Source organism: Diceros bicornis, unplaced genomic scaffold (assembly GCF_020826845.1).
Source record: "Diceros bicornis minor isolate mBicDic1 unplaced genomic scaffold, mDicBic1.mat.cur scaffold_301_multi, whole genome shotgun sequence".
In the NCBI taxonomy this organism is placed as follows: domain Eukaryota; kingdom Metazoa; phylum Chordata; class Mammalia; order Perissodactyla; family Rhinocerotidae; genus Diceros; species Diceros bicornis.
Genome location: NW_026691174.1, coordinates 210204 through 234619, shown reverse-complemented (window position 1 = coordinate 234619; position 24416 = coordinate 210204). Strand labels below are relative to the sequence as shown.

The 24416-nt window shown below is 57.9% G+C and overlaps 2 protein-coding genes across 2 annotated transcripts in view; both read right to left on the bottom strand.

Moving 5' to 3' along the window:
* KDM4B (lysine demethylase 4B) overlaps nucleotides 1-13337 on the bottom strand; it is a 140431-nt gene extending 127094 nt beyond the window's left edge. Inside the window, 1 exon segment of the mRNA XM_058537356.1 lies at nucleotides 13263-13337. The gene's annotated coding sequence lies outside the window, so the exon portion shown is untranslated.
* Nucleotides 13338-18159: 4822 nt separating this feature from the next.
* UHRF1 (ubiquitin like with PHD and ring finger domains 1) overlaps nucleotides 18160-24416 on the bottom strand; it is a 30370-nt gene continuing 24113 nt past the window's right edge. The window contains exons 16-17 of the mRNA XM_058537357.1: nucleotides 23019-23123; nucleotides 18160-19665 (exon numbers count right to left, since the gene is read on the bottom strand). Of these exons, the coding sequence (XP_058393340.1) occupies nucleotides 19519-19665; nucleotides 23019-23123 (252 nt within the window). The 3' untranslated portion in view covers nucleotides 18160-19518. The remainder of the gene's footprint in view (nucleotides 19666-23018; nucleotides 23124-24416) is intronic.

The following is a 24416-nucleotide window of genomic DNA, read 5'->3' as shown; positions in this document are numbered from 1 at the left end:
CCGGGAGAGGCCTTCCCTGGCCTCCCGGTAGAGAAGGCCTGCAATCAAATCCCTCTCTCGCCTTCATCACACAGGGGACATCTGTCCCTTGCTGGCTACTTAGCGCCCAGCCTGGTAGGACAAACACAGGTATATCTAGCACCACAGACTCCCGGGCCATCGGGGGTGTGTGGGCCTGGTCGTCTTCTGCGTCGCTGGGGCCGGTGGAGGCAGCGGGCTGCGAGAATGCCACGCGAGTTGTACCTGGCAGCCAGGGGCGAGAGCCCCCGTGCCAAGCGCTCCTTAACGGACATCGCCCCCTTTCTGGCTCGTCCTCCTCTAGCAAGCGAAGCATGTGGGGACGCAGAGGCCCAAAGAGGCTGCGCTGTTCGTCCTCAGCCCGGGGCAGCGACAGGGTCCACTCCCAGCTCTGGCTCTAGACCACAAGCCACACGCTGCCTCGGGACGAGGCCCAGGCCTCACGGGGACCCCAGCACAGCCCCTTTCCAGGCAGGACTTCACCATGTCCCGCAGCCGTCACCGTCTCCCCTGGGGCGCAGGGTCGGCATTGAGGGGACCGTCAGAGCCGCAAGCTCTCTCCACCCCAGCCGAGTCGCCAGGGGCTGTCCGCGCCCAGGTGGAAATCTTGAATGCAGAGAGCTGGAGGCAGAGAGCCAAGGGCTCCGGGGTTTCCCGAGACCCCCCCCCCCTTGCCAGGCCTCCCCGGCAGCCCCATCCGAGGTCGCAGGCTGCACCTGGAGCCCGGACGAGGCTCAGCGTGAAGCCAGCAGCCTGGGGGATGAATGTTCTCGGCCAAGGCTACAGGCAAACGAAGGGGAGCATGGGGCTCTAGTGGTCCCCATCTCGTGCGTGCGCCCTTCTCCCAGGTGCCATGCAAGTGGCCGGGGTCACAGCGACGCCCGCTCCCTCGCCCCCGACCGACCCTGACCACACTGAGGTCGCCACCCTGCCGGGCGCCCAGGCTGTGTGACAGGACCCCCTGCCTGCCGGTCACAGGGCCACACTGCTGGTCCCCACCAGGCATCTTTGCCTCCTCCATGATCACATCAGCCTCTCGGGGCAAGGGGGACGTCTTCTCACCCCCAGAGGGACCCCCAGAAATTCCACACACAGACTGACCACACACGTCCAAGGCTCACCAGGGACCACAGGGGCCTTACCGTCTTGGGTTTGCCTCGCAGTGACTGCTCACTTCTATACCGTGAAGACAAATTACCTTTATAACGAACATCCCTCCAGGAGACTCGTTAGAAGCCGATCTCAAAGTGGTCAGGCCTTCTCCTGGCTAAAGCCCACGTTAATGAACACAGGGAGAGCCGGGACTCCGGGGAGCGGGCGCTGGAACCCCGAGGCGGCAGCTCCTGGTACCCCACGTCATGGTGGCCGCACCCAGGACACCTGTGCCCGAGCGGGGACAGCCGAGGGGCACGAAACCCAACCAAGTGCTTTTCACCGCCAGGAGCCAGTCTACACAACCCACAGCCCCACCCCGAGCCCTCACGCGGGCCCGGGGCACCATCCACCTGGTGCCACAGTCGTCCGGGCTGGTGGCGCCACACCAAACCCAAGTTCACTGGAGGGGAACAGCCGGCGAGGCGTGCAGAACAGGCCGCGGGACTCTGCGTTCAGGCCTGGCTGCCTGCGGCCCAGCCTCCCCCAGGAACACCGGCCCTGCTTCCTGGTCCATCAAACCCACTCGAACCCTCCTGCCGGCCCCATTCAGACAAAGCAGCTCCAGAAGGGAACGAATCAGGCCTATTTTCAAGGTACCGTCTAATAACCTAGACTGTTCCTCAACTTCCTTCCCAGCACAAACCCGGAACAGCAGCGTAAACACCGTGGGCTATTCTGGAATGGAAGGTGGTTTCAGAAACTTCTATTGCAACCACACCTTGGTTCACGTCAAGGAAAGACAGAAGCCCAGAGAAAAGTTGTTACTGTGCTCGGCTGAAGACCACCCTAGGCCAGGCCTGCTGGAAATCAGGACATTCAGGGCTGGGTCATTCTCTGGGGGGCTGTCCTGGGCACTGCGGGGGGTTAAGCAGCATCCCTGGCCCCACCCACTCGATGCCAGGAGCACCCCCAGTGTGACAGCCACAGATGTCCCCAGACATCGCCCAGTGTCCCCTGGGGCAGAGTCGCCACTGGGGTGGGAACTACTTTGCTTAAGGATTTTCGGGTGGGTATTAACAAGAGGCAGCGCCCTCCACTGCCACCCCCATGTTGCGGATAAGGACAAAGACCCAGCCGAGGCGAGATCTGAACCCGGGCAGGCCAGGGGCGTGGCTACCAGCCTCCAGCTGCCGGTCCCCCTCGGTCAGCCCGCCCTGAGCCCTGAGGCCATTGAAGACCCTCCGCAACTGTGGGATGCTATTTCCCGCTTGGACACGAGTCTCTCTCCTGGGCTCTCCAAGTTCCTGCAGCTCCCTTCCCGGAAACACCTCGAGTCCCAAGTTCAGGGCCCCGCAGCACGGCCAGCATGCTTGCCACAAACGCACCGCCCTGGGCTCAGCCACAAGCACTCCTTGGCCCTCACAACTGGTACACGCTCCTGCCAAAGACAGGAGGCAGCAGGCAAGGGCCCACGGGAAGGCCTGGGGCCACGGCCAGGGCCGCCGACCTGCTGGGGCTGGCCACCGAGCACGTCCGGGAGTGAGCAGCAACCCTGAGGCTGGGCTGGCCCAGCCACGGCATCTCAAGAGCAGGGTCTCCAGCTTTCTGCACCTCCCCACAGGACCCCAAACACAGGGGCCCCCAGGGGTCAGCCCTGCCTCGCCGAGGCAGGCCGTCCTGACCTCCGGGTGCCCCCACGGCCTCTGCCTCCTCGTCCAAGCACTGCCTCATTCCCACCACCTCCAGGCCCCCAAAGGGCTCTCCCTCAGCTGCACCCACCGCAGTGGATCTCACCCCCCTCACTCAGCCCCCAGTGGCCGTAGCTGGTTTGTGTTGGGTCTGTCTCATCTCCCCAGCTAGAGGCGAATGGATCCAGAGATTCTGATGGGCTGCAAAGGTGGGCAGGAATGGGAGGTGTGGAAGGGGCAGCCTCCACTAGGCACCAGGCACCCCCATTTATAGCATCCCCAACCCCATCACAGCACTCAGTTCCTCCAGGGACAATGGTCGACCCCAAGGACCAGCCCGGGGAAGGGCCAGCGCCAAGCGTCAAATACACACAGGATGTCCCAGACTCATTCCAAAAAAAATGGTGTAAAATATCTCAGGAACAATTTTTATAGTGATTACATGCTGAAATGGTAACATTTTGGGTATATTAGGTTTAATAAAATACATTATTCAAATTAGTCCCACCTGTTTCTTTTTACCTTCTAACGTGGCTACTAGAAAATTCTAAATCACACGTGGGCTCGTTTTGCGCCTTTAGTGGACAGCGAGGCCTTAGAAAAGACCTGGGTGCACACCCGCGCCCGTGCTTTCTTCTGAGGGCTCTGTCGTTTCTGCTCCTACACTCAGGTCGTTGATCACCCTGGAGTTAGTTTTGTGTACGGCGTGAGGTAGGGGTCCAAGTCCGTCACTGGACATTGAGTCAGTGTCCACACGGTATCCTCTGCCGGGGGACAGCAGGTCACACACACACGCCACTGTCCCCACAGGGAAGCCCCAGCAGAGCCGTGGGAGGAAGTGGGGCTGGTGGGCTGTGCTGCCAGGAAACCAGGCCCCTCCACCCCTCGCCCTCCCCAAGGGCCCAGCAGCGTTTCCTAATCCCCCAGCCGGTGACAGAACCACCCCTGGAGGGCAAGGGGCACCCACCTACCCCTTTAACCACTGGGGGGTGGGGAGGGGGTACCCGGGCCCCCCTGCAAGCTCTGCTCAGTGGCTGGCGGGCTTCACCGGGGCTCTGTGGGGGCCATGGGGACACTTAGAACCCGGTCACTGCCTTCTGAGACAACACACGACCCTGTCAGGGCCGGGGTGGCACAGACCAGGAGAGGGAAGGGGCCCGAGAAGGCAGCTTGCTTTCAAACCCGCTGGTCAGACATGCAGGGGGTCCCGGAAAGCAGGTGCGTGTGGGTCTCCTTCCAGCCACAGGAAGCCCTGGGGCAGGCCCCCTCAGGCTCAGACAGCGCACGGCCAGCCAGGCCAGCAGGGGCGACAGCAGCACCGGGGCAGGCAGGAACCAGGACACCCCTTTCCGGCCCAGGCCCTGGCGGACTCGGGGCAGGGAGGCCCCGTCCTGCCCATCAGGAGATGAACCTACAGGACACAGGAAATGGACAAGCCAGAGAGGTGGGGCCGGGCCATGGTGCTCCACGGAGCACACATGGAGGCCCTGCAGCTGCATGGGAGGTCCACGGGGTACCCCCTAGGCCAGGCACAGCCCACCCTGCGTGGACCCCACCCAGCTCGGGCTGGAGGAGGAGGAGGGCAGAGAGGTGAGGACTCTCCCTGAACACTGCACCAGAACCTGCGGGTGCAAAGAGCAGCTGCAGCGCCTCCTGCAGGCGAGCGGGGGCATCGCGCCTGGGGTGCCAGACCCCCCTCGTCCTCAAAGCCCATCCTCAAACCCACGGGCCAGGTCTCCCCATCTCTGGCCTCCCTCTACCGACCCCTCTCGACCCTGGCCCCCAAGATGTAGCCCCATAAAGGGTTTCTGTGCCGTCTCTGCCCAGGGGGCCGACCAGGTGAGCAGTCTTCATGCTGCAGCCCTGGGATTCTGGAACTCTGAGACGGTCTGGGGTACAGAAGGGGCAGGAAAAAGTAGAAACAACCCAAATATGATCAACGGATAGTGGATACACAGAGTGTAATCCATCTACACTGGAATATTACGCAGCCATGAAAAGGAGTGAAGCCCTGACACAGCCACACCATGGATGGACCTTGAACACACGACGCTCAGTGAGAGAACCAGACACAGAAGGACACACAATGTGTGATCGCATTGATGTGAAACGTCCAGAACAGGCACATCCACAGACAGAGTCGGTTCGTGGTTGTCAGGGGCTGGGGAGGGAGATGGGGAAGGACTGTTTGACAGGTATGGGGTTTCCTTCTGGGGTGATGGAATGTTCTGGGATTTGTTAGTGGTGATGGTTGCACAACACTCTGTAAGTGTTCTAAAAACTAGTGAATTGTCCACTTTAAAAGGGTGAATTTTATGTGACATTATATGTGAATATCTCAATAAACATATATATTTTAACAAAAAACAGGGCAGGAGCGTTTTAAGGGGGGCAGTTCTAGAAAATTCGGGGTCTGGTCGGCACACGAGAGCCCACCGTTGGGCAGCTGTCAGGCGGGTCCCCAGTGACTTGAGCAATGCTGGTCTCGCCTCGCTGACCAGACTCTACGCTCCGTGAGGGCAGAGCCGCCCTCCCCACTCCCCCTCGGAGCCTGGCACAGGGGGGGCCAGAGACACCCAAGAGACGGGGGCTGCCCCTGCCCCCTCCCTGTCCTCCTCACACAGGTCTCCCAGGCCATGGCCCTGAACGTCCCCTCCAAGTCCCCTCTTCCTCTGCCCGCCAGCTCACCGTCACCACGCTGACAAGGCTCGGCTCAGACGCCGACGCTTCTGTCGCCTCCTTGGCCCCGACCCGAGCCAGCGAGCTGCCCCGCCCTGTGCTTCCACGGCCAGGTTTCCATCTCTCGTGGCAGCTCTGCTCCCCCGGCCCCCGCTGTCTCCTCTTGGGAGCCCTGCTCCATGCCTCCCGCCACGGGCCGTGACCCCCGCAGGGCAGGAGACGCGCACGCAGCCTTGACCACAACGTCGCACTCAGCTAGTTAAAACAGACACCCTGGGACGGGCCCAGGGCTCCAGACACACATCCGGATGGCTGGTGTCCACCGTAAAGCCACAGGCCAGCCGGGATCAGGAAAACAAGCCGCGGATCACCAGACCCACAGCCAAGTGTGGGAAGCCTTCTTCGGTTCTTGATCCCGTATCTTCGCCTCGAGGCTGGCGGACAACACGGCTGGGCGTTTGTGGAGGCCACGTGATGTGTCACCGAGGCCACCGTGCCCAAGCTCCCTGCGACGGTCAGCCTGAACCCGACCGTGCCCAGCCACTGCAGCTCTGTCTGCGGCAAACAAGACCTGTCCATCTGTCCATCCAACCACCCGTCCTTCCCTCTGTGGGGCGCGGCGAGAGGGGCAGGGCGTGCAGAGCAGCCAGCGTCCCGATGACCGAGGCCGCTGGGCAGTCCTCAGCTCAGAGCAGGGAGGACGCCGCGGCCAGAGCGGCCCAGACCGCACTGCAGCTCCCGCACGCTGCAGCCCGGGAGGGCAGGAAAACGAGACGCCTTCCTTCCAAAACGGTGTCAGGAAACCAGCTTTCTCTTCCAACTCCCCCTCTTCCTCGGGGGGGAGGGGGTGGAATAAAGCAGTGAATGGAGACTTTAAACTCCAGGCCCTTTACTCACAGGCAAGCTCGAGGAGAGCAATTCTCTCCCGACTCGTGCCCGAGATAATCAGATCCATGCAGCCCGCCGACCCAGGATGGGGAGCCCCCTCTGCCCGGGGCCGAGCCTCTCTGACGGATGCAATTCTCCCGCAGAGCACGGGGGAACAGCTGGGGCCAGAAGCAACAGGACGGACCTCCAGGTCCAGCCGCCCGCCAGGGTCCTGCCCTCGTCCTCACTCATCCGGGGGGCCCGGCTAGCAGAGACCACCCCAGCCAGCTCCGGGCTGCCGCCTTCCCAAACGGGCTGCCCTCCGGAGCTCCGGCCGGGCGCACAGCTCGCGTCCACCCCACTTGTGGTCCGGGGGTCCCCCGCGCCCATCGCCGGGCCGTCACTGCGCGTGCTGGCGGCTGCCGGCTGGCTCTCGGTCAGAGGAGGCCTCTGGGGTCCATCCTCTCGCTTCTTCTGCACAAAGTGCGATTCTGGATCCACCGCCAGCTCATCTGACACGACTCATTTCTCTCCACGGCGTCTCCCCTGAGACTGAGCGAGCAGCCACGAAACCACAAAAGCGGGCCCGCCCCGCCCCTACCTGCCCAGAAGGTGCCATCGTGTGGGTCCAACTGCAACCCCAGAACGGAAGTGGGTGCCGGGGACACGGCCTGACCGCCCACCTACAGGTCACCTCTTCCCAGCTTGCGGTACAGCTCGTCCGAGAAACGTGCCCATGACGATGGGTGCCGGCAAACGGGGTCACAGCCTGCATTAGTGACTGTTTTGCTCTGAACCTGGAGACGCATGTGGGGCACGCAGCCCTTGGTGGCTTCTTTCTTGATTCTTTTTCTTTCTTTTTTTTTTTTTTTTGTGAGGAAGGTAACATTCTGCCAATCCTCCTGTTTTTGCTGCAGAAGACTGGCCCTCAGCTAACATCCGTGCCCACCCTCCTCTACTTTATATGGAACACCGCCACAGCATGGCTCTACAAGCGGTGCGTCAGTGCGCGCCGGGGATCCGAACCTGCGAACCCCGGGCGGCTGAAGCGGAGCGCGTGAACTTAACCACTACACTACCAGGCCGGCCCGATTCTTGATTCTTATTCTTTGCCCACTAAACAAACACACTCGAGGCCTCCACCCCAGAGAGTCACAGCTGGGAGCCACAGAACAACTCTGTGCCCGACCGCTGCCAAAAGGCACAGCCCGCCCGTGGGGACAGGTGGCTTAACGCAAACTTGTCATCAATCCCCTCACGTCCACTGGAACCTCGGAGGTGGGAGGAGAAGAGAGAAGAGACAGGGAAGGAAGGGAGAGATGCAGAGGCAGAGACAGACAGAGACAAGCAAAAAAAAAAAAAAAAGGCCACTTTGGGAAGGCGAGAAGTTCTGAGTAACCCTCTCCAGACTGTTGACTTCCACCGACAGAAGGAGGCAGGGCTGTAAATTAACGGGACGCTTCCTTGACAAGTCAGAACGTTCCTGGGACAGGACCAAACCTGAGACGTAAGGATCTGCCTGGCTCGGAAACCACCCGTCGGCTCATCTCCGCTCCCCCAAGTCGTGATGGAGGAGGAGGAGGTGGGCCCGCCCCTCCCGTGGCCACCTAATGTCCACGCGCCCCACAGAGCTGAGCTGTCACACCCACGAAAGCCGCCTCGCTGCAGAAGCCACCTCCCAGGGCTGCAACCCCCTTCCGACGGGGCACTGTGGTTGGTAAAGAGGATGGGTCGGAGGCTTACAAAACAACATGGTTGGGAAACAGTGTCTTCCTCTGAAACCCTCAGCTTCTGCCAGGTCTAAACAACCTCCTTAGGCTGCACGGACTCCTCACCAATCTTCTGCTGCCTGTGGGGTGACGCTAAGGGGGCAGCGCACACAGCCAAGTGGCTGCCTGCCTTACGCCCACTTTTTCTCCTCCTCGATTACGAGGCTGTTCTCCTGGACGGGGTCAGAATTTTCTTACATTCCCTGCATTTTTAATTCCCCTCGAAACAAGGCATGACCCATTTTTTTAAACACAGAGAATGACTCTAAATGCACTGATGTATGAAAGATGGACATTCATTCATTCAACAAACAAATGTCTACCGAACACCCACTCTGTGCCCGGAACTGTCCTAGGCGCTGGGGAGACACAGTGACCAAGACAGATGACGTTCCTCCAGCACGGGCCTCGCCCCCTAGGCCGGAGGTCCGCAAACTCCGGCCATGGGGCAATTCCAGCTGCCACCTGTTTTTGTGCAGCCTGAGAGCTAAGAACGGTTTTGATGTTTTTTCATAGTTGGGTGGAAAAAAAAAAATCAAAAGAAGAAAACTAGTTCATGACTATATGTGAAAAGTGCACAGAATTCACATTTCAGCGTCCATCGATAAAATTTTATTGGGACCCGGGCACCCTCGTTCATTTCCATACTTTTCGGCTATAAGGGCGGAGCAGTCATCGAGACAGAGCTAAAAATACTCTCTGACCCTTTACAGAAAAAGCTCACACCCTAGCGGACGAGACAGACGATACACACATAAACAGATTAATATGCATTTCTGGTAGTGCCGATTGCAAAGAAGAAAAGGCAGGCTGGGGAGAGAGGGTGACAGGAAGGGTGAACTTAGGCAGCGTGGTCAGTGATGGCCTTTCTGAGCCGGGACCTGAGTGACAAAGAACCGGCTGGGTAGAAGCGTGAGGGAACAGCATTTTGGCAGAGGGAACAGCAAGTGCAAAGGCCCTGAGGCAGGGAAGAGTAGGCAGGTAAGGCGTTTAGACTGAAGGGGCGCAGGCACAGAGGAAGAGTGGTAGGGCAGGGAGAGAGGAGGGTGCCACGGAGGACAGAGCAGGGAGGCCACATGAAGAGGCCTAGAATTTTTTCCAAGGACAACAGGAAGCCACTGGAGGATTCTGAGCAAAGGAAGGCAGTTTTTAAAGATTTTAAAAGCTTCTTGAGGGAGCAGGAGTGAAAAGGAACAGACTAGTTGGGACACCTTCTCTGACTAACCAGACACTCCCAGAACCAGCCAAGTCAAAGCAGCCAGTCAACTCAAAAAGCAATTCATCCAACAACAGTAACAAAGTCAATTGATCCACTCAGGCCTTAGGATGGAGGCGATACAAAGTTTCTTTTTCAACATTGCTGTTAAATCATTTCATTGCCTAAGAGTATCTGGGACCAGCACCTTAACAGTCCCCCCACGTCGCAGACATTACTCCTCAGGAAGAGGCGAAGATTAAAGAAAAAGACGTGTGTCACCATCAAGTCAACTTAAAGAAAGCTGTTAAGCAAATTAGCGGGAAGGGGTATGGTGACGTGGAGCGAGTGGAAGCCTGGGCAGGGCACCTGCCGGGCTGGGAGCCGGGAACAGCCCAGGACAACGCCCGCATCAGCCTGGCGGTCCCTGAGCAGGGCGGGGTGGGTGGCAGGGGCGTGTCTGCCGGCAGGGGAAAGGCAGAGGGACAGTCAGGAAGGACCTGGACAGCCAGGCCGTGGAGTCTATGGCGGATACAGTTTGCAAATAGGAGCCCCTCCCTATTAAGCGGGGAGTGGAGGGGGCCGGCCCCGTGGCTCAGCGGTTCAGTGCGCGCGCTCTGCTGCTGGCGGCCCGGGTTTGGATCCCGGGCGCGCACCGACGCATCGCTTCTCCGGCCATGCTGAGGCCGCGTCCCACATACAGCAACTAGAAGGCTGTGCAGCTATGACATACAACTATCTACTGGGGCTTTGGGGGAAAATAAATAAATAAATAAAATCTTTAAAAAAAAAAAAAGCGGGGAGTGGAGCAAGGGGAGAAAGGGGACCAGAACTCGAGGTAGATCAGGGTCTGGCCAAATATGAGGCTGCTGTGGGGTTAAAGGTTAAGTGAGAGGGTCTCGCCCGGGGGCAACTGTGTCCCCCAGGGGACACTGTGGTTGCCACAGCTGGGGGAGGGGGAGGTGCTGCTGGCACGGAGTGGGTGGGGGCTAGGGATGCTGCTCGACCCCCCACAGTGCCCAGGACGGCCCCCCGAGAAGGACCCGGCCCCGATGCGGACAGGGCAGGCGGGAGAGCCTGCCAGAGGCAGACAGCAGCAATAAGTCAGCTCCGGGCTCAGAGCTCCCCCATGTCGCGCCTTCCACCCACTCTGATCCCCACGATGAGCTAGGATGGGGTCTCGCTGCACCCGTTTTACAGATGAGGAAAGTGAGGCCCAGGGACGTGCCCCAGAGGAGGGATCTGAAGCCTGTGTGGGGGACAGAGAGGAGGGCAGGGATCCAGGGACACCGCCATGAACACCAGGACAGAAGGAGGTCCAGCGTCCTCGGCCAGAAGCGGAGGCAGCCAGGGGTGGGGCAGGTAAAGCTGTGGCATTGGGGCCCCACCGGGCAGCCCAGGGGCAGGTCTCTGGAGCCGAGCCAGGAACTGCGGTGGCAGAGGCTGGCGGTGAGGCCCGGTGGCGCCCGGCGCAGGGTGCAGAGCCCTCAGGATCGTGCGTCTGCCCTCAGTTCACATGCTCTCCCCCCGTCCCCGCCCGGTGGACTTGGGAAGGTTGAGGGTTCCCTCCCCCACTTTGTTCTTGAGCAAGTGACTGGCCCAAGGTCACCCAGCTCTGACCCCTGCACCACACTTCCAGATCCCGGGAAGCAAGCCAACCGGAAATGCTCCTTTGCCCACGCCTCGGGCCCTCACCACCCATCTCCTCGTCCTGCCCGCTCCCTGGGCGGGGCCCCGTGGGCAGCGGGCTCCACACCGCCATCACAGCGGGGCCCGCACACGGGACACCCACCTCCCCCTTCCCCCACTAGACCTGAAGCCCCCTGAAGTTAGGGACCCCCCCCACCCCGGCACTCAAACGTCCCCAGGCCAGGTGCATGCCCCACTCCAGCGCCCATTCTCGCAGGTATCAGATGGCACCAAGGAACAGATGGGGTCCCCAGGGCGGAGGAAGAGGGCGGGGCACAGGAGGGCAGGGCTAGAAACCAGCAGAGGCAGAGTGGCCAGGGTTGGGGAGCGGGCACCAAAGGCCCCCGACCGCCCCAGGGGGACTGGGGAAGGGTCTTGTCTAGGAGACAGACGTACTGCAAAGGCAGGCGGGGTCCTGAGGACCCATGAGGGATCCCTTTAAGCTCTAGTATTTAACATCTCCTCAGCAGCCCACTCCCCAAAGAGGCGAGGACTAGAAAATGGGAGAAAATCAATCACTGCCAAGACCCATGTACATTTCCAGTCTCAACAATTACACACTCACGTGCACGTGCGAGGCACCTGACACCGGGAGCATTCGTGTAACCCCACCTCCGCCACCCCCTGCGCTCCCCGCGGCGACCTCCCCCAGGCCGGGGAGGCCTGACCCGCATGGTGTCCCCGGCACAGACCCGAGCACCGAGACCTGCCAAGCGTCCAATCAGAAGCACGGAAAGCCGGCCGGCGAGTTTCAGAAACCTCGCCTCCGATAACCGCTCTAGGACTTGCAAACCGTGTCCTTCAGGGTGCCAAACACGAACTGCAAAGATGGGAGGGGCAGCCCGCAGCTTCTGCAGAGGTGGCGAGAAAAGGCTGACCCGGGGAGCTGACAAACCCTCCCCAGATGCCACAGAAGGACGCTATTATTGGAGAATTAGGGGCATCATTAGCCCCTGCATGGCAGCGATAGAAGCCCATCGGAGTCCCCTAACGGGTGAGGGGCTTTCTCCAGCCTGGGGACAGCCGGAGACCTGGCTATCGAGACAGAGGGGTGGGGCAGGCGTCCTCAGACCCTAAGCCAGTGCCAGCCCCCAGTGGGACCCGACGGAGCCTGTCATTCAATGCTAGGGACAGAGACACATGGAAACAGACACACTCTTTACATATTACAGCATCGTTGGGCTCCACTGACCAGAAAACCACCTTCTCACTAGTTTCATAACTCGGGAAACACTTCCCCAGGTGCAGCCGAATTACTACAACAGAAGCATCCTCCCCCCACCCAACAGATGGGACACACCAGGCGCAGTCCACGCCTCCCCCGCCCCCAGGGAAAAAAAAAAAAAAAAAACCCAAAACAACCAAACCCCCTGTAAAACCTTCCCCGGTGCCCAGGTGGCCGGGCGCCCCATTCCCCCTGGTGACATCACGCCCCCTGGGCGCAGACCCAGGCCCTTGCAGATCCGGGGCAGGTCCCTTCCAGAAGGAATCCCTCCCCCAGCCCCCAAGGGGGGGGGGTGGCTGGGACAGCCCAAGGGGGTCCCCCGGGGAAGGACTCCACGGTTTCTGTCTCCAGTGTGCGGGGGCTCCGAGCTGGCGAGGTGGCTGAGCGGAGGGGGGGGACGGGGGGACGCGTGTGCCAGCTGCGGTGTGCATGGCAAGTGGATACATTTTTTTCTATTTAAAAAATCCAGATTGCACGGGGCTGGTAGGGGGGTCTGGGGAGCCGGGGTGCAAGTTGGGAGGCCTCGGTGGCCGGGCGGGGTGACCCAGAGAGGGGGCGGGGGGCAATGGGGGGTATTCCGGGGGGCGCCCCGGGAAGCGCTCCGGGGCCCCCGAAGGGCCGGGAGGGCGGGCGGGGCGCCCCCCCGAGGAGGAGGCTTTCGTCCCCGTTCTCGGGGCGCCGCGGGGCAGGGCGCCCGGGCCCCCCGGGCGGGCCACCCACGCTGTCATCTTTTGTGCGGGGCCGGCCCGCGCCCCCGGCCGCCCGGGCGCCCCCGCCTCCCGCCCCGGCCCCGCCATTGTCCGGCCGCGCCGCCCCGCCGCAGCGCCGGGGGGCGCCCCGGCGGCCGGGTAACGCCCCCAGCCGGCCGGCGCCGGGACAAAGCGCGGGGCCCGGCCCGAGCAGGCCGCGCCCGAGGCCTGGGCCTCGAGTCCCGGCGGCGCCCGCCCGGCCGCACGCAGCCCCGGGCGCGGCGCGGGGGCGGCGGCGGCGGCGGCGGGGCCCGCGCTCGGACGCGGCGGCGCCTGCCGCGGGCTCACCTGAGGCGGCGCGCGCGGCCCGGTCCGGAGCGGCGGCGCGCGCTCCCCGCCCTCAGCGTCGCACCCCCAGGCCCCGCTCGGGCCGGGCCCCGCTCGGTCGCTGGCGGCCGAGCCCTCCGCGAGCGCCCCGGGCGGGGCTTATAAGGCCGCGCGCCAGCTCCGCCCCGGCTGCCATTGGCCCACGAGCCCACGCCCGCGCGCCCATTGGCTGCCGCTGACAGCTCCGCCCCTCCCCTCCGCCGGGCCCATCAACACCGCACGGCCCGCCCCCCGCGCGCCTCCATTGGGCGGGCGCAGGCGCCGGCCTCGCCTCTCCATTGGCCGGCCGGCCGGGACACGCCGGCGCCCACCCACGTGCCCGCTGACCGGCTCCGTTCTCATTGGAGGCGGTGCACGCCAGACAACGCGGCCAGCCAATCCGACGGCGGCTCCGCCTCGGATTGACAAGGGAGCCTCGGGGACCTCCCAACGCCCGCACTGGGGCAAGCGAGCATTGGTTGGCGGGGTCAGCCCGAGGCGCCGACTGGCTGGGGCGCGTGCCAATCACGGCCCGGGCCCCGCCCTGGTTATCAGGCGGCTGCTGAGTACGTGAGGCCCAGCACAACATCAGCACCCGGCCCGAGACGCGTGAAACAGGGTTCGAGACCCGTTGCCGGAACTTGGGCGCCGAGTTCCCCAATTCGCAAAGTCCCGAGTTAGGAAACATTGCTCCAATGCAGGCCATTTTGCAAAAGGAGGAGAACTGAGAACTGGAGAACTAAAAGTCAAACAGCAAGCACCCCTCCCCCCACCAAAAAAAAAACCCAAGTTCATTTCCATCACAATCAAGAAAACTTTGCAGAGGGGCAAGGCCGTCTGAACGAAATTAGATGCCCTCCCTTGAGTTCTCTAAAACGTAAAGGAGGGGAGGAGTTTGGTGCTATCTGACCTAGGTTCAAAGCTCACCGTGCGTGGCCCGCAGCGAAGTAACCTCGCTGGGCCTCAGTTTCCACTGTGAAGCGGATATGATGGTAGTACTCTCATGCACGCACCCCTCTCCTGGGAATGTTATAAGAATTAAATGGGACGAGGCATGTAAAGAGTTTGACCACGTGGCTTTGCATATTGAGCATTTAAATAAGGCTTGCCATTATTATCATATTATTAATTGCATACCAGGCAGGGGTGTGGGCACGCCCCCATTTCTCTGGCAGGAGTGTACATTGGGCAATTGGACGTTTTCCAGTACCACTGTAAGTGCCTCTACACTATATTCCTGGGGTTCAAGGATGCTCGCTGCAGAGCTGCAGGCCTGTTTCCCAAGTTTTGTTCTAAATATCCATCGGTAGGGGATTACAGAGGTAACTTGTAGCACAGGGTACTCTGAAATACTCAACTATGTAGCAATTAAAAGGCAGTAGATCTACACGTTCTGTCAAGGAAACATCCCCTGTATATATTGTGGCTGAGCTGCAAAACGGTCCAGAATTCTGTAGCCAAGAAGATACCGGGCAGAAACAAACACGCAGAAACCAATGTCGTGTGGTTTCTAAGAGCACATACCTGTGTCACTGTGCGGAAAAAGGCCACCCCCAAACTGAGAAATCTAACAGTCTTTGGGGAGAGAAGGAGAGATCCATGTTGGTAAAAAGGGTAGTCTGTGGGGACTTGAATCTGTTCTGGGGTGTTTAAAATCCTCTTGGGAGCATATTCATATATTCCTCATGTAGTTAAAATTTAATTGTAAAGATAGGAAATCGTTACTGCTCTTGAGAACTCTAACGGGTGGGAAAGACAGAAATGGAATCTGGTGGTAATACAGCACCTAAAGCGCAATAATGAAGGGATTCCGCCTCACACACAAGCCTTTTTTCCTACTTCCAAGTCATTCCTCTAATACGGTGAATTCCAGCTGTTTGGATTTCAGACTCTGAAATTTCTTTTTTTAATTAGGGCACCTAAATAGACTGTCAACTTCCTTATTTTGCTTGGGGAGACTGTAATGCCATCTATTATGCAAAAAACAACATTAACAATTGTAGAATCTAGATGGTGGGTCCCTTTGAGGGTTCCCCATACAATTCTTTCCAGTTTTTCTGTTTGAAAGTTTTCATTTAAAAATGTTAGAAAAGAAAAACTATAAAGACTGTCATTTAATTAAAGGGTGTCATATGCAAAGGAGGAAGGAGACACTCAGAATTTTCAGATGGACAGGTTAACTTGGGGAAAACTTCCCTAATCATCCTGGTTTTCTTCAAGTCTTTGGGGACAGGGGCAAATTTCATGCAAATCATGCTTGGGGATCTCTCCCTAAGGAGGCCGGGGACCTCTGCCATTGGCCTTCAGACGCCCCAAGGCTGGGTCATTTCTAACTGGTCTTCACCTTCCCCGAACATAAGGCGTGGAGCTGAGAAATATCTCCTGCTTTACAAAGACTCCCCTCTCACTTACGAGCTAGTCGGATGCATAAAAGATAGAGGGATGGAAAGGAAGATCCTCCGATGTATTTTAAAAATAGTTAGAAATACATTTGAGGGAGAAATTCAAACATCCTATTTCACTCCAAGCGTATATTGCTAGACACGTATAGTATGTTTCACATTTACGAGCACAGACACAAAAATATGCATACACCAGACCACGCTCACATCTGTTTGTTTACGCAGGTGCTAGACAAAGTGGCTGGTTACTCAATGAATGAACTGAAAACCGGGCACAAGGCAGTATATACAGTATACACAGCACGGTCCTAATTTTGTTCTTCAAAACAAATATATGGAGACATATATATAAATATATATGTACCCTGGCTTTGCCATGTCCTTGAGTAAAGCACTTAACCTCTCTACGCCTCAACTGAAAAAAGGCTCAGAGGCAAAACTCGATCAGAAGGTTCTGAGGGGGAATACTGCAGGACTGGGCTGGCGCAAGTGGTGAAGTGCGTGCACTCTGCTGTGGCAGCCCGGAGTTTGCCGGTTCGGATCCCGGGCGTGCACCAACGCACTGCTTGGCAAGCCATGCTGTGGCGGTGTCCCATATAAAGTAGAGGAAGATGGGCATGGATGTTAGCCCAGGGCCAGTCTGCCTCAGCAAAAAGAGGAGGATTGACAGATGTTAGCTCAGGGCCGATCTTCCTCACCAAAAAAAAAAAAAAAAAAATACTGCAGGACCAACACATAGAGGTGGTTAGATAAAGCCTGAAAATGTCAATCTTCTGGGTGGCAGGATTATGTATTTTTTACTTCGTCTTCATGTATTCCGTTTCCAAATGTTCTAAAGGGATTGTGTATTAATCATATAACTTGGAGGGAGGGAAGGAAAAGTTTCACATTAAAAAATGAACCAGGTGGATTTAAGAATGTGGTCCATCCACACACTGGAATACGACACAGCCATGAAGAGGAGAGAGGCCCTGACACAGCTGCACCGTGGATGGACCTTGAACACATGACGCTCAGTGAGAGAACCAGACACAGAAGGACACACGGTGTGTGATTCCATTGATGTGAAATGTCCAGAACAGGCACATCCACAGAGAGTGGATTCGTGGTTACCAGGGGCTGGGAGGGGGTTCATGAGTATGGGGTTTCCTTTTGGAGTGATGAGAATGTTCTAGAACTAGATAGTGGTGATGGTTGCACAACTCTGTGAATGTACTAAAAACCACTTAACTGTATACTTTAAATGGGTGAACTTTATGGCGATGCAAAATATATTTCAATAAAGCTGTTACATAAAAATAAAAACAAATCTACGAGGAGAGATACGCCTAATATTGTGATTATTTCTGTACAGCAATTTCAAAAGTACACTTTTCTGGGTTTTGCTGATTTTTAACGACATTGTTCTTAACTTTTAAAATGAGAGAAACATCTAAAAAGCCCACAGTCCCGACAACGAGCCCTCGGGTGTTCTGCCCCTGCGTAGGGGCCACCCGGGGACATTTATGGGGTTTCCTCAGCTCCTCAGAGCTGAACATCTTTCTTATTCTTATCACACAATCATATTTGACATGTTTTGGAGATATAATTCATATACCGTACAATTCACCCCAAGTGCACAATTGGAAGGATTTTGGTACATCCACAGATACATGCAACCATCACCAAATTGAGAACATTTCATCACCCCAAAAGCCCCACCCCTTTAGCTGTCACCCCCCTACCCCACCCACCCCCTGTGCCCCAGCCCCAAGCAATCGCTAGCCCGTTTTCTGTTGCTATAGACCCTGTGTTGGAAATTCCCCATGAACATCACACATGACGTGACTGCCTTCTCTCACCGAGCAGAACATTTTCAAGGACACATCCGACATTTTAAGGACCAAAAGGGGCAGCATTTTTCTTATTAAATCGGATCTGGCCCATCATGACTTAACCATCAATAGAAGGTGCCGGTAACAGGTCCAGGTGAATAACTGCTCTGCAGAATGCAGCACGACTACCTTCCCCGGGGTCGATGTTTAAACCTGCCTCACCTCGGATTCCTGCTGCATCCGCGTCCTCTCGTGCCCAGGTTCCCCCAGGCCTGCAGAGACCGCCCCCTCCAGGGTCAACCGGCTCCTCAGTGGCTGATCGGGCTGGTGAGGCCCACTCAAGGCGGAGCTGGTCTCCTAGCGGGGGACCACCGCAGCCTCAGTTTCCTCAAATTCAAATGGGGACAGTACCACCCACTTTGGGGAGAATTAAGAGACCCCTGGTTTCCGGGCTTGGTCCCTTGGCTCGAGTCTGCTGCTCCTGTAAGGCAGTAAGAACCACCGCACAATACTGACGCACGGGGCCTCAGTCTTCCAATCCGTAAAGCGGGGATAATGCTCTCTGCCAGGTCTGCCTCCCGGGGTTTTTGTCACGAGATCATAGGAACAGAAATGCCCGCTGGGCTTCAAAGGGATTTGCAAACAGGAGAAAACACAACCAAATGCATTTGTAAAAGACATTTATTCTGAGCCTAAAATCGGGACAAAGAACATCGAACTTTCTAGAAAAAGCCTACACAGAATCCTGTTGTTTCTTCCTAATCCATTAACGACCTAATAATAAGGAGGAAAAACGAAAAAAAAAAAAAAAACCTTGTAAAACCATATTGCTCCAGTTTGTCTGCAGTGATGGGATTTGAAAATATTCCTGTTCTATTGAGGTATGGCTGCCAACTTTGGTCAAGTTAGAGAAATTAACAAATCATTCCGAAAAATTACAAAAAAAAAAAAAAAACAAAGAACAAAACGAAACCCTAAGTTATAGCTTTCTCAGTACATATACAGTAACTACAAAAAAATTTCATCTTGCAAAAGTGTTTATTTAATAAAAAAAAAAAAAAAAAATTCCTCGTTCTTCTCCATTGGCGGGTTGCAAATTCAATTAAGGCTGAAGAGAAGTCAGACACTCACCCGGGGTCGGGGAGAACTGGCTGACCACAGTTTGAGAATGTGGCTAGCATTTTCGACAATTCAGTGCTAAAAAAGAGCCCCGTGTTTAGAAAGAAAGAAAGAACCAAAGGCACTTGGACATGGCTTCGTGTGTCTGCTTCCGTGGCGTTCCAGATGGGACAGCGCGAGGCTGCACACCCGGCCCCACGGAGATGCGAGTCCAGCGGAGGTAGTTTCTGGATGGCCTCAACTCTGCTCACAGGCACCAGGGACCCGGGCTCCGCGGACGGGTCTCTGACATGAGAGCAGACCGGTGGCGGTGCCTTTGAGGCCAGAGTTTTAACTGAGCTGCACACAATTGTTCCCCTTTTCCTTTTGACACATTGCTGATGGATGGCGGGGGGACCAGAGCACCAGAATGCCACCACCAGGCAGCAGCTCACTGGGTTTTAGGCGATATTAAGCTGCCAGGAAGGTGTGCGCACTGGCACCTTTGAGGGCCAAACCCACAAACCTTGAAAAGATTGTTCTAGGCAGCCGGACGCCCTCTCGCTAGTCGGCGGCCGGAACTTTTGAGAACTTGATGCTGAGAACCTCAGCAGCCTTCGTGTCAAGTCGTGGCTGATTCCATCTCCAGAAACAGAAATGTTTTGTTGTTTATTGCTGATAAACTGCAGGCTTCGTATTTCTTCAAAATCAAACCCGGAGGAGTCCCAACTTTCTTTCTTTGAGCCGTAATACAAATTCCGAGAGACTTATAGATTAAAAAAAAAAAAAAAAACCAGGAAGACAAGGCTTTTTAGGGAGTGGAGGAAAACTACATGTTTAAGTTAAGCCCACTAAAAACAGAATCGTGGCCGAAGACCCCTGGGATACGTTTTAAGAAAACGCCCAGCGAGAAGTGCTTGAAGATCACCGTCCGTTGCCGTAGCCGGGGAAGAGCTGGTTGAGGACGGCCTGCAGCGGCTGGTTCACCTGCATGGTGTAGCTGCGGCCCAAGTCGTAGCGGCAGGCAGGGCAGCTAAACACTTGGGCCTTGAAGGATCGGTCCAGACAATCCTGCAAGAGAGAGTGGACAGGTGAGAAGTGCCACCCACTGTCCCCGGGCACGGAGGCAGAAGAAATCACTGACTTCTCACAGGGTTCAGAGGTCCCTCCTGACCCTCGGTCTCACTTTCTACCACTGGCCGCCCATCACCAGCGTGATCTCCCCAGAGCCCCTCAGACTCCAAGCTCATCCTGGTCCCCAGGTCTTTGTACTTGCAGGTCACGTCACCTCACGAGTTTGTCCTCTGGCTCTCTGGTCACTCATGCCTCAGCTCAAGTCACCTCCTTACAGGGGTCTTCCCTGACCCCCTGGAATATCAGAAGCTGCTCCGCCATGACCAGTCCTACCACCTTGCCCTGCCTGCCTTTAAACACCACCTTCTGCCTTCTGGAACGGTGTTGTTCACTAACGTGCTTGTGTGTAATAGGCCGGACGCTCCCCGCGGCATGGGGCGGCATCTTGTTGACCCTCCCAGCACCAAGCACAGGATGTGACATACAGGAGGCGCTCCATAAATGTGTCAAGGAGAAAACGAAGGAATTCCAGCGCCGAGCCAGACTTCTGGCTTCAAAGTTAATTCTCAACCCAGCAATGCCTGGGGAAGACGGTCAGGTGGGGACAGAGCTGCAGGGCGGACGGGCCCTGGAGAGCCAGCGTCCTAATCAGAGGAACAGGGGGACACCAACCATGTGGCGGGAGACAGTGTGCACAGGTACGTGGACACCTGCACAGGTGCGCATGCCTAAAGGCTGGCGCCAGGTGACTGAGTGAGGGGCTCAGTGTTAACACGGGGGACGGCCTGTGGACGCCATGGCACATCCGCCCGTGGGGCGCAGGCTGCGGGTTTCGTTTCCTGTTGTGAAAACTCCTGAATTCTTTCTTTAATACAAAGTCTAGTTTTGAATCCAGAGACAAAAGGTAGTTCATTCTTTTTCGTTTTTTTTGTGAGGAAGATCAGCCCTGAGCTAACATCTATTGCCAATCCTCCTCCTTTTTTATTTTTTCCCCAAAGCCCCAGTAGATAGTTGTATGTCACAGTTGCACATCCTTCTAGTTGCTGCATGTGGGACGCGGCCTCAGCATGGCCGGAGAAGCGGTGAGTCGGTGCGCGCCCGGGATCCAAACCCGGGCCGCCAGTAGCGGAGCGCGCGCACTTAACGGCTAAGCCATGGGGCCGGCCCGAAAGGTAGTACTTTCTGCTCAGGACAACAAGATTCAGGTCAACTTTCAAAATCAGGTTTGGGACTTCAGCGTTAGTCACAACAGCCAAAAGGTGGGAGCACCCAAGTGTCCATGGATGGATGATGGATAAACACAATGTGTCCATCCAGAAAATGGAATATTACGCAGCCACGAAAAGAAAGGAAATCCTGACACCTGCTCCAACGTGGATGGACCTTGAGGACATGACGCTCAGTGACCTGAGCCCGACACAGGACAGACACTGTGTGACTCACTCACAGGAGGGCCCTAGAGGAGTCATATCCACAGAGACAGAAAGTAGATGGTGGGGCGTCAGTGTCTCACGGGGACAGAGTCTCAGTTTGGGAAGATGGAAGGTTCTGGACACGGATGGTGGGGATGGTGGCACAACAATGTGAATGTGCTTCAGGCTACTAAGCTGTGCACTTAAAAATGGTTATGATGGTGAACTTGATGAGTATTTTACTTCAGTAGAAGCATTTTCTGAGAATAAAAAAAATCAGGGGCTGGGACAGCTGGGTGGAGCCATTTTCTCATAACCCTCAGACACTGGCCTGTGAGATGTGACAACTGTCACATGGACAGAGAGGACCAACACGTGAAAGCCAGCAGCGTCCTCCTTCCCAGCATCAGCACTTTAACGACATGTGTGACCCCCTGGGATGCCTGGTCCCCGAAATCCCAGGGGTTGGTCCCCTGCCCCAGTGCCAGCCAGGCCTGGCCTTCTGCAAGGTCCCCGCACCGCCCACCCCCACCTCCCCTGCAGCCGCCCAGGAAGGGGCTGCTCTGCCCCTTTTCACTCAGGTCGACAGGCTCAGAGCAGTCAGGTGGCTTTCCAAGGTCGCATGGCCGGGAGGAGCAGGCTGAGCCAGGGGACAAACCTGGGCCGCTGACCCCCAAGACGCGCCCTCCCCGCTTCTGACAGGCCTCTGAGCCTCTCCTCGGCCTCACAGCCTTGGGGCACATGAGCACCCCTCCCCGGCCACACAGCTGAAGGGCCTCAGGCCTCCCCGGGTCTGACAGCTGACACGGTGGCCAGACCGAGAGCAGAGCCGGCGCAGCTCAGAGACCAGGGGTGACCGGGGGCGGGGACAGTCCCTCCCACCACTGTCTGCCTGCGCTGCCCACGGTCCTCCTGATCAGCTCCGGCCACACGACACCAAAGAAACCATCCACCAGACCAGGGCTTCCCAACTGGGCGGTCCTGCCCCCAGGGGACATTGGGCCATGTCTGGGGACATCTGTGGCTGTCACACTGGGGAAGCTGCTGCCGTTGAGTGAGTGGGGCAAGGGATGCTGCTCAGCCCCCCACAGCACCCAGGACGGCCCCACAAAGAATGACCGGGCCAGATGTCACGGTGCCGGGGGCAGACCCTGGTCTAGCCCAACCTCAGCCTCTCTCGGTCTCTCTTGCAATCATATTGTCTCCCTCCCGAGACTGACCACGGCCAGAGCCTGCAGCCCTACCAAGCAGCCCACCTCCCCAGCCCCTCATCCCCCACAGGCCTCGGCTGCTCCCACCTGCCTGCCTGTCCAGGCTTCTGCACACGCCGTTCCGCCGCCCTGGGACGCTGCCCCGAGTCCCTTTCCGGTGGCAACCCAACGCCACCTCCTCCAGGAAGGCTTCCTTCCTGCTCCTCTGGGGGGCTTCCATCCCAGCCCACAGCCCACTTAAGAATCATTACTACAACTAGACCAGGACTGTAGCCCATCCTCTCCCACCCTGGATCCCCAGCCATGTAAGAGGCTGGGAGAGAATGTTCCAGAAGGAGGTGAGAACCAGCGAACGGCTTGTAAGGCAAGCAGGCGACGGCCTGCTGAAGGCACAGCAGGGGCCGGTGTGGCTGCAGGTCACAGGGGAGGGGACACTGGAGTTCAGGGCAGCAGGAGGGCCAGCCCAGGCGGGCTGGCGGCAGGGGCAAAGAGTTTGTGTTTGAGCCCGGGGGGCACGGGAGGGCAAGGGGCAGGCGAGCGGGGTGATGGGAGACTGTGGCAATCGAGGTCACCCAGAAAGCAGACATGGCGCTGCAAAGGGCCGGGAGCCCGGGAGCCTGGGAGTGTGCAGAAGCCAAGCCAACACGCCCATGGCAGCAGTGGTGGGTGCACAGCAGCGGGAGGTCAGATCATCCTTCCGGAACCTTCCCACAGCCAAGCCTCTCACCTTGCACACGTTGTGCTGGCACACGGTCGTGATCGGGCGGAACACCAGCTCCTGGCAGCAAATACACTGGAAGGTCTCCTCCACCTTACTCAGGAATTTCTGAAACTGGAGAAGAGCGCACGTCAGGCCGGCAGGGCTCCATCCGCCAGGATGACGGCCGCCCCGGTGGAACCCTCTGGAAACGGCGGCTCCCTGCTCAGCACCTGTCCTGGGTCTCCTCCTGCATCCCCGCCCCCACCCCAGCAGGCAGGAGCCGATGTGACCTCATCTGAAGGTGTTCTAGAAGAGAGTCGGCCAGGGTCCCGGCCGTGACTAGCCAGCGCAGGGCACAGCCAGGCTCGGGGTCTAGACGGCGCCTGATCAGCCGTTCTCTCGGGGCGCGGATATCGATCCTTCAATGAACAGGCGCTGAGCCTCCTGTGTGCCACTCAGGCACCAGGCTCCAGCAGAGGAGGAAACAGAAGGAACCCCTGCCCTCTCGGAGCTTGGAGCCCAGGGGGGAGACAAAGACAGGTAAAGACGGAACTGTCACAGCAGGGCTGGCGAGGACAGCAGGGAGCCAGGGAGGGCCACCCCAAGCACAGGCAGCCGGAGAACGCACCACGGAGAAGGTGACCAGAAGGACGGGGGCCAGCTGAATCACAGAGCCCCCAAGATGTCTGAGTCCTAATCTGGGCAGCTATGTACACAGCACCTTCCACGGCGAAAGGGACTTTGCAGATGGGTTAAGGCCCCCGAGATAGGGGACGATCCTGCATCCCCGGGGGGCCCAGTGGCATCACAGGGTCCTCAGCAGAGGGAGGAGGAGGGTGAGAGGCAGAGAGAGACGGGAGACGCTGCGCTGCTGGCTGTGCAGACGGAGGAAGGGGCCCCGAGCCCAGGACGAGGCCTCTAGAAGCTGGAAAAGGCAGGAGACGCTTCTCCCCAGAGCCTCCAGAGGACCAGCCCTGCCCACACCTGGATTGTAGCCCCTAAAGACTCACGGCTACAGGAGCCACAAGGAACTGACACGGGGTAGACAGGCAGGAGGGCTGGGGGGGGAGGCGCTCCAGGCAGAGGCCCTGTGAGGGGGTGACCAGGAAGAGTCCATAAGGAGAGAGCGTGGGCAGTAACGGGCAGATCAGCCAGGGCTCGAGGGTTTGGGTTTAACTCAGAGTGAGCCAAGGAGAGCCAGACCCCACCAGGCGGGGACGGTGGCCAGAGAAGACTGAGCCACCCAGTGACAGTGACCCCACTCAGGATCACAAAAGGACAGCCCTGGTTTAGTGGTTCCTCAAAACCTGAACACAGAAAGACCACAGACCCAGCAATCCCACTTCTGGGTCTATGCCTAAGAGAAGTGAAAGCAAGGTCTCGAAGAGATGTTTGCACACCCGTGTTCACAGCAGCCCAAAAGGT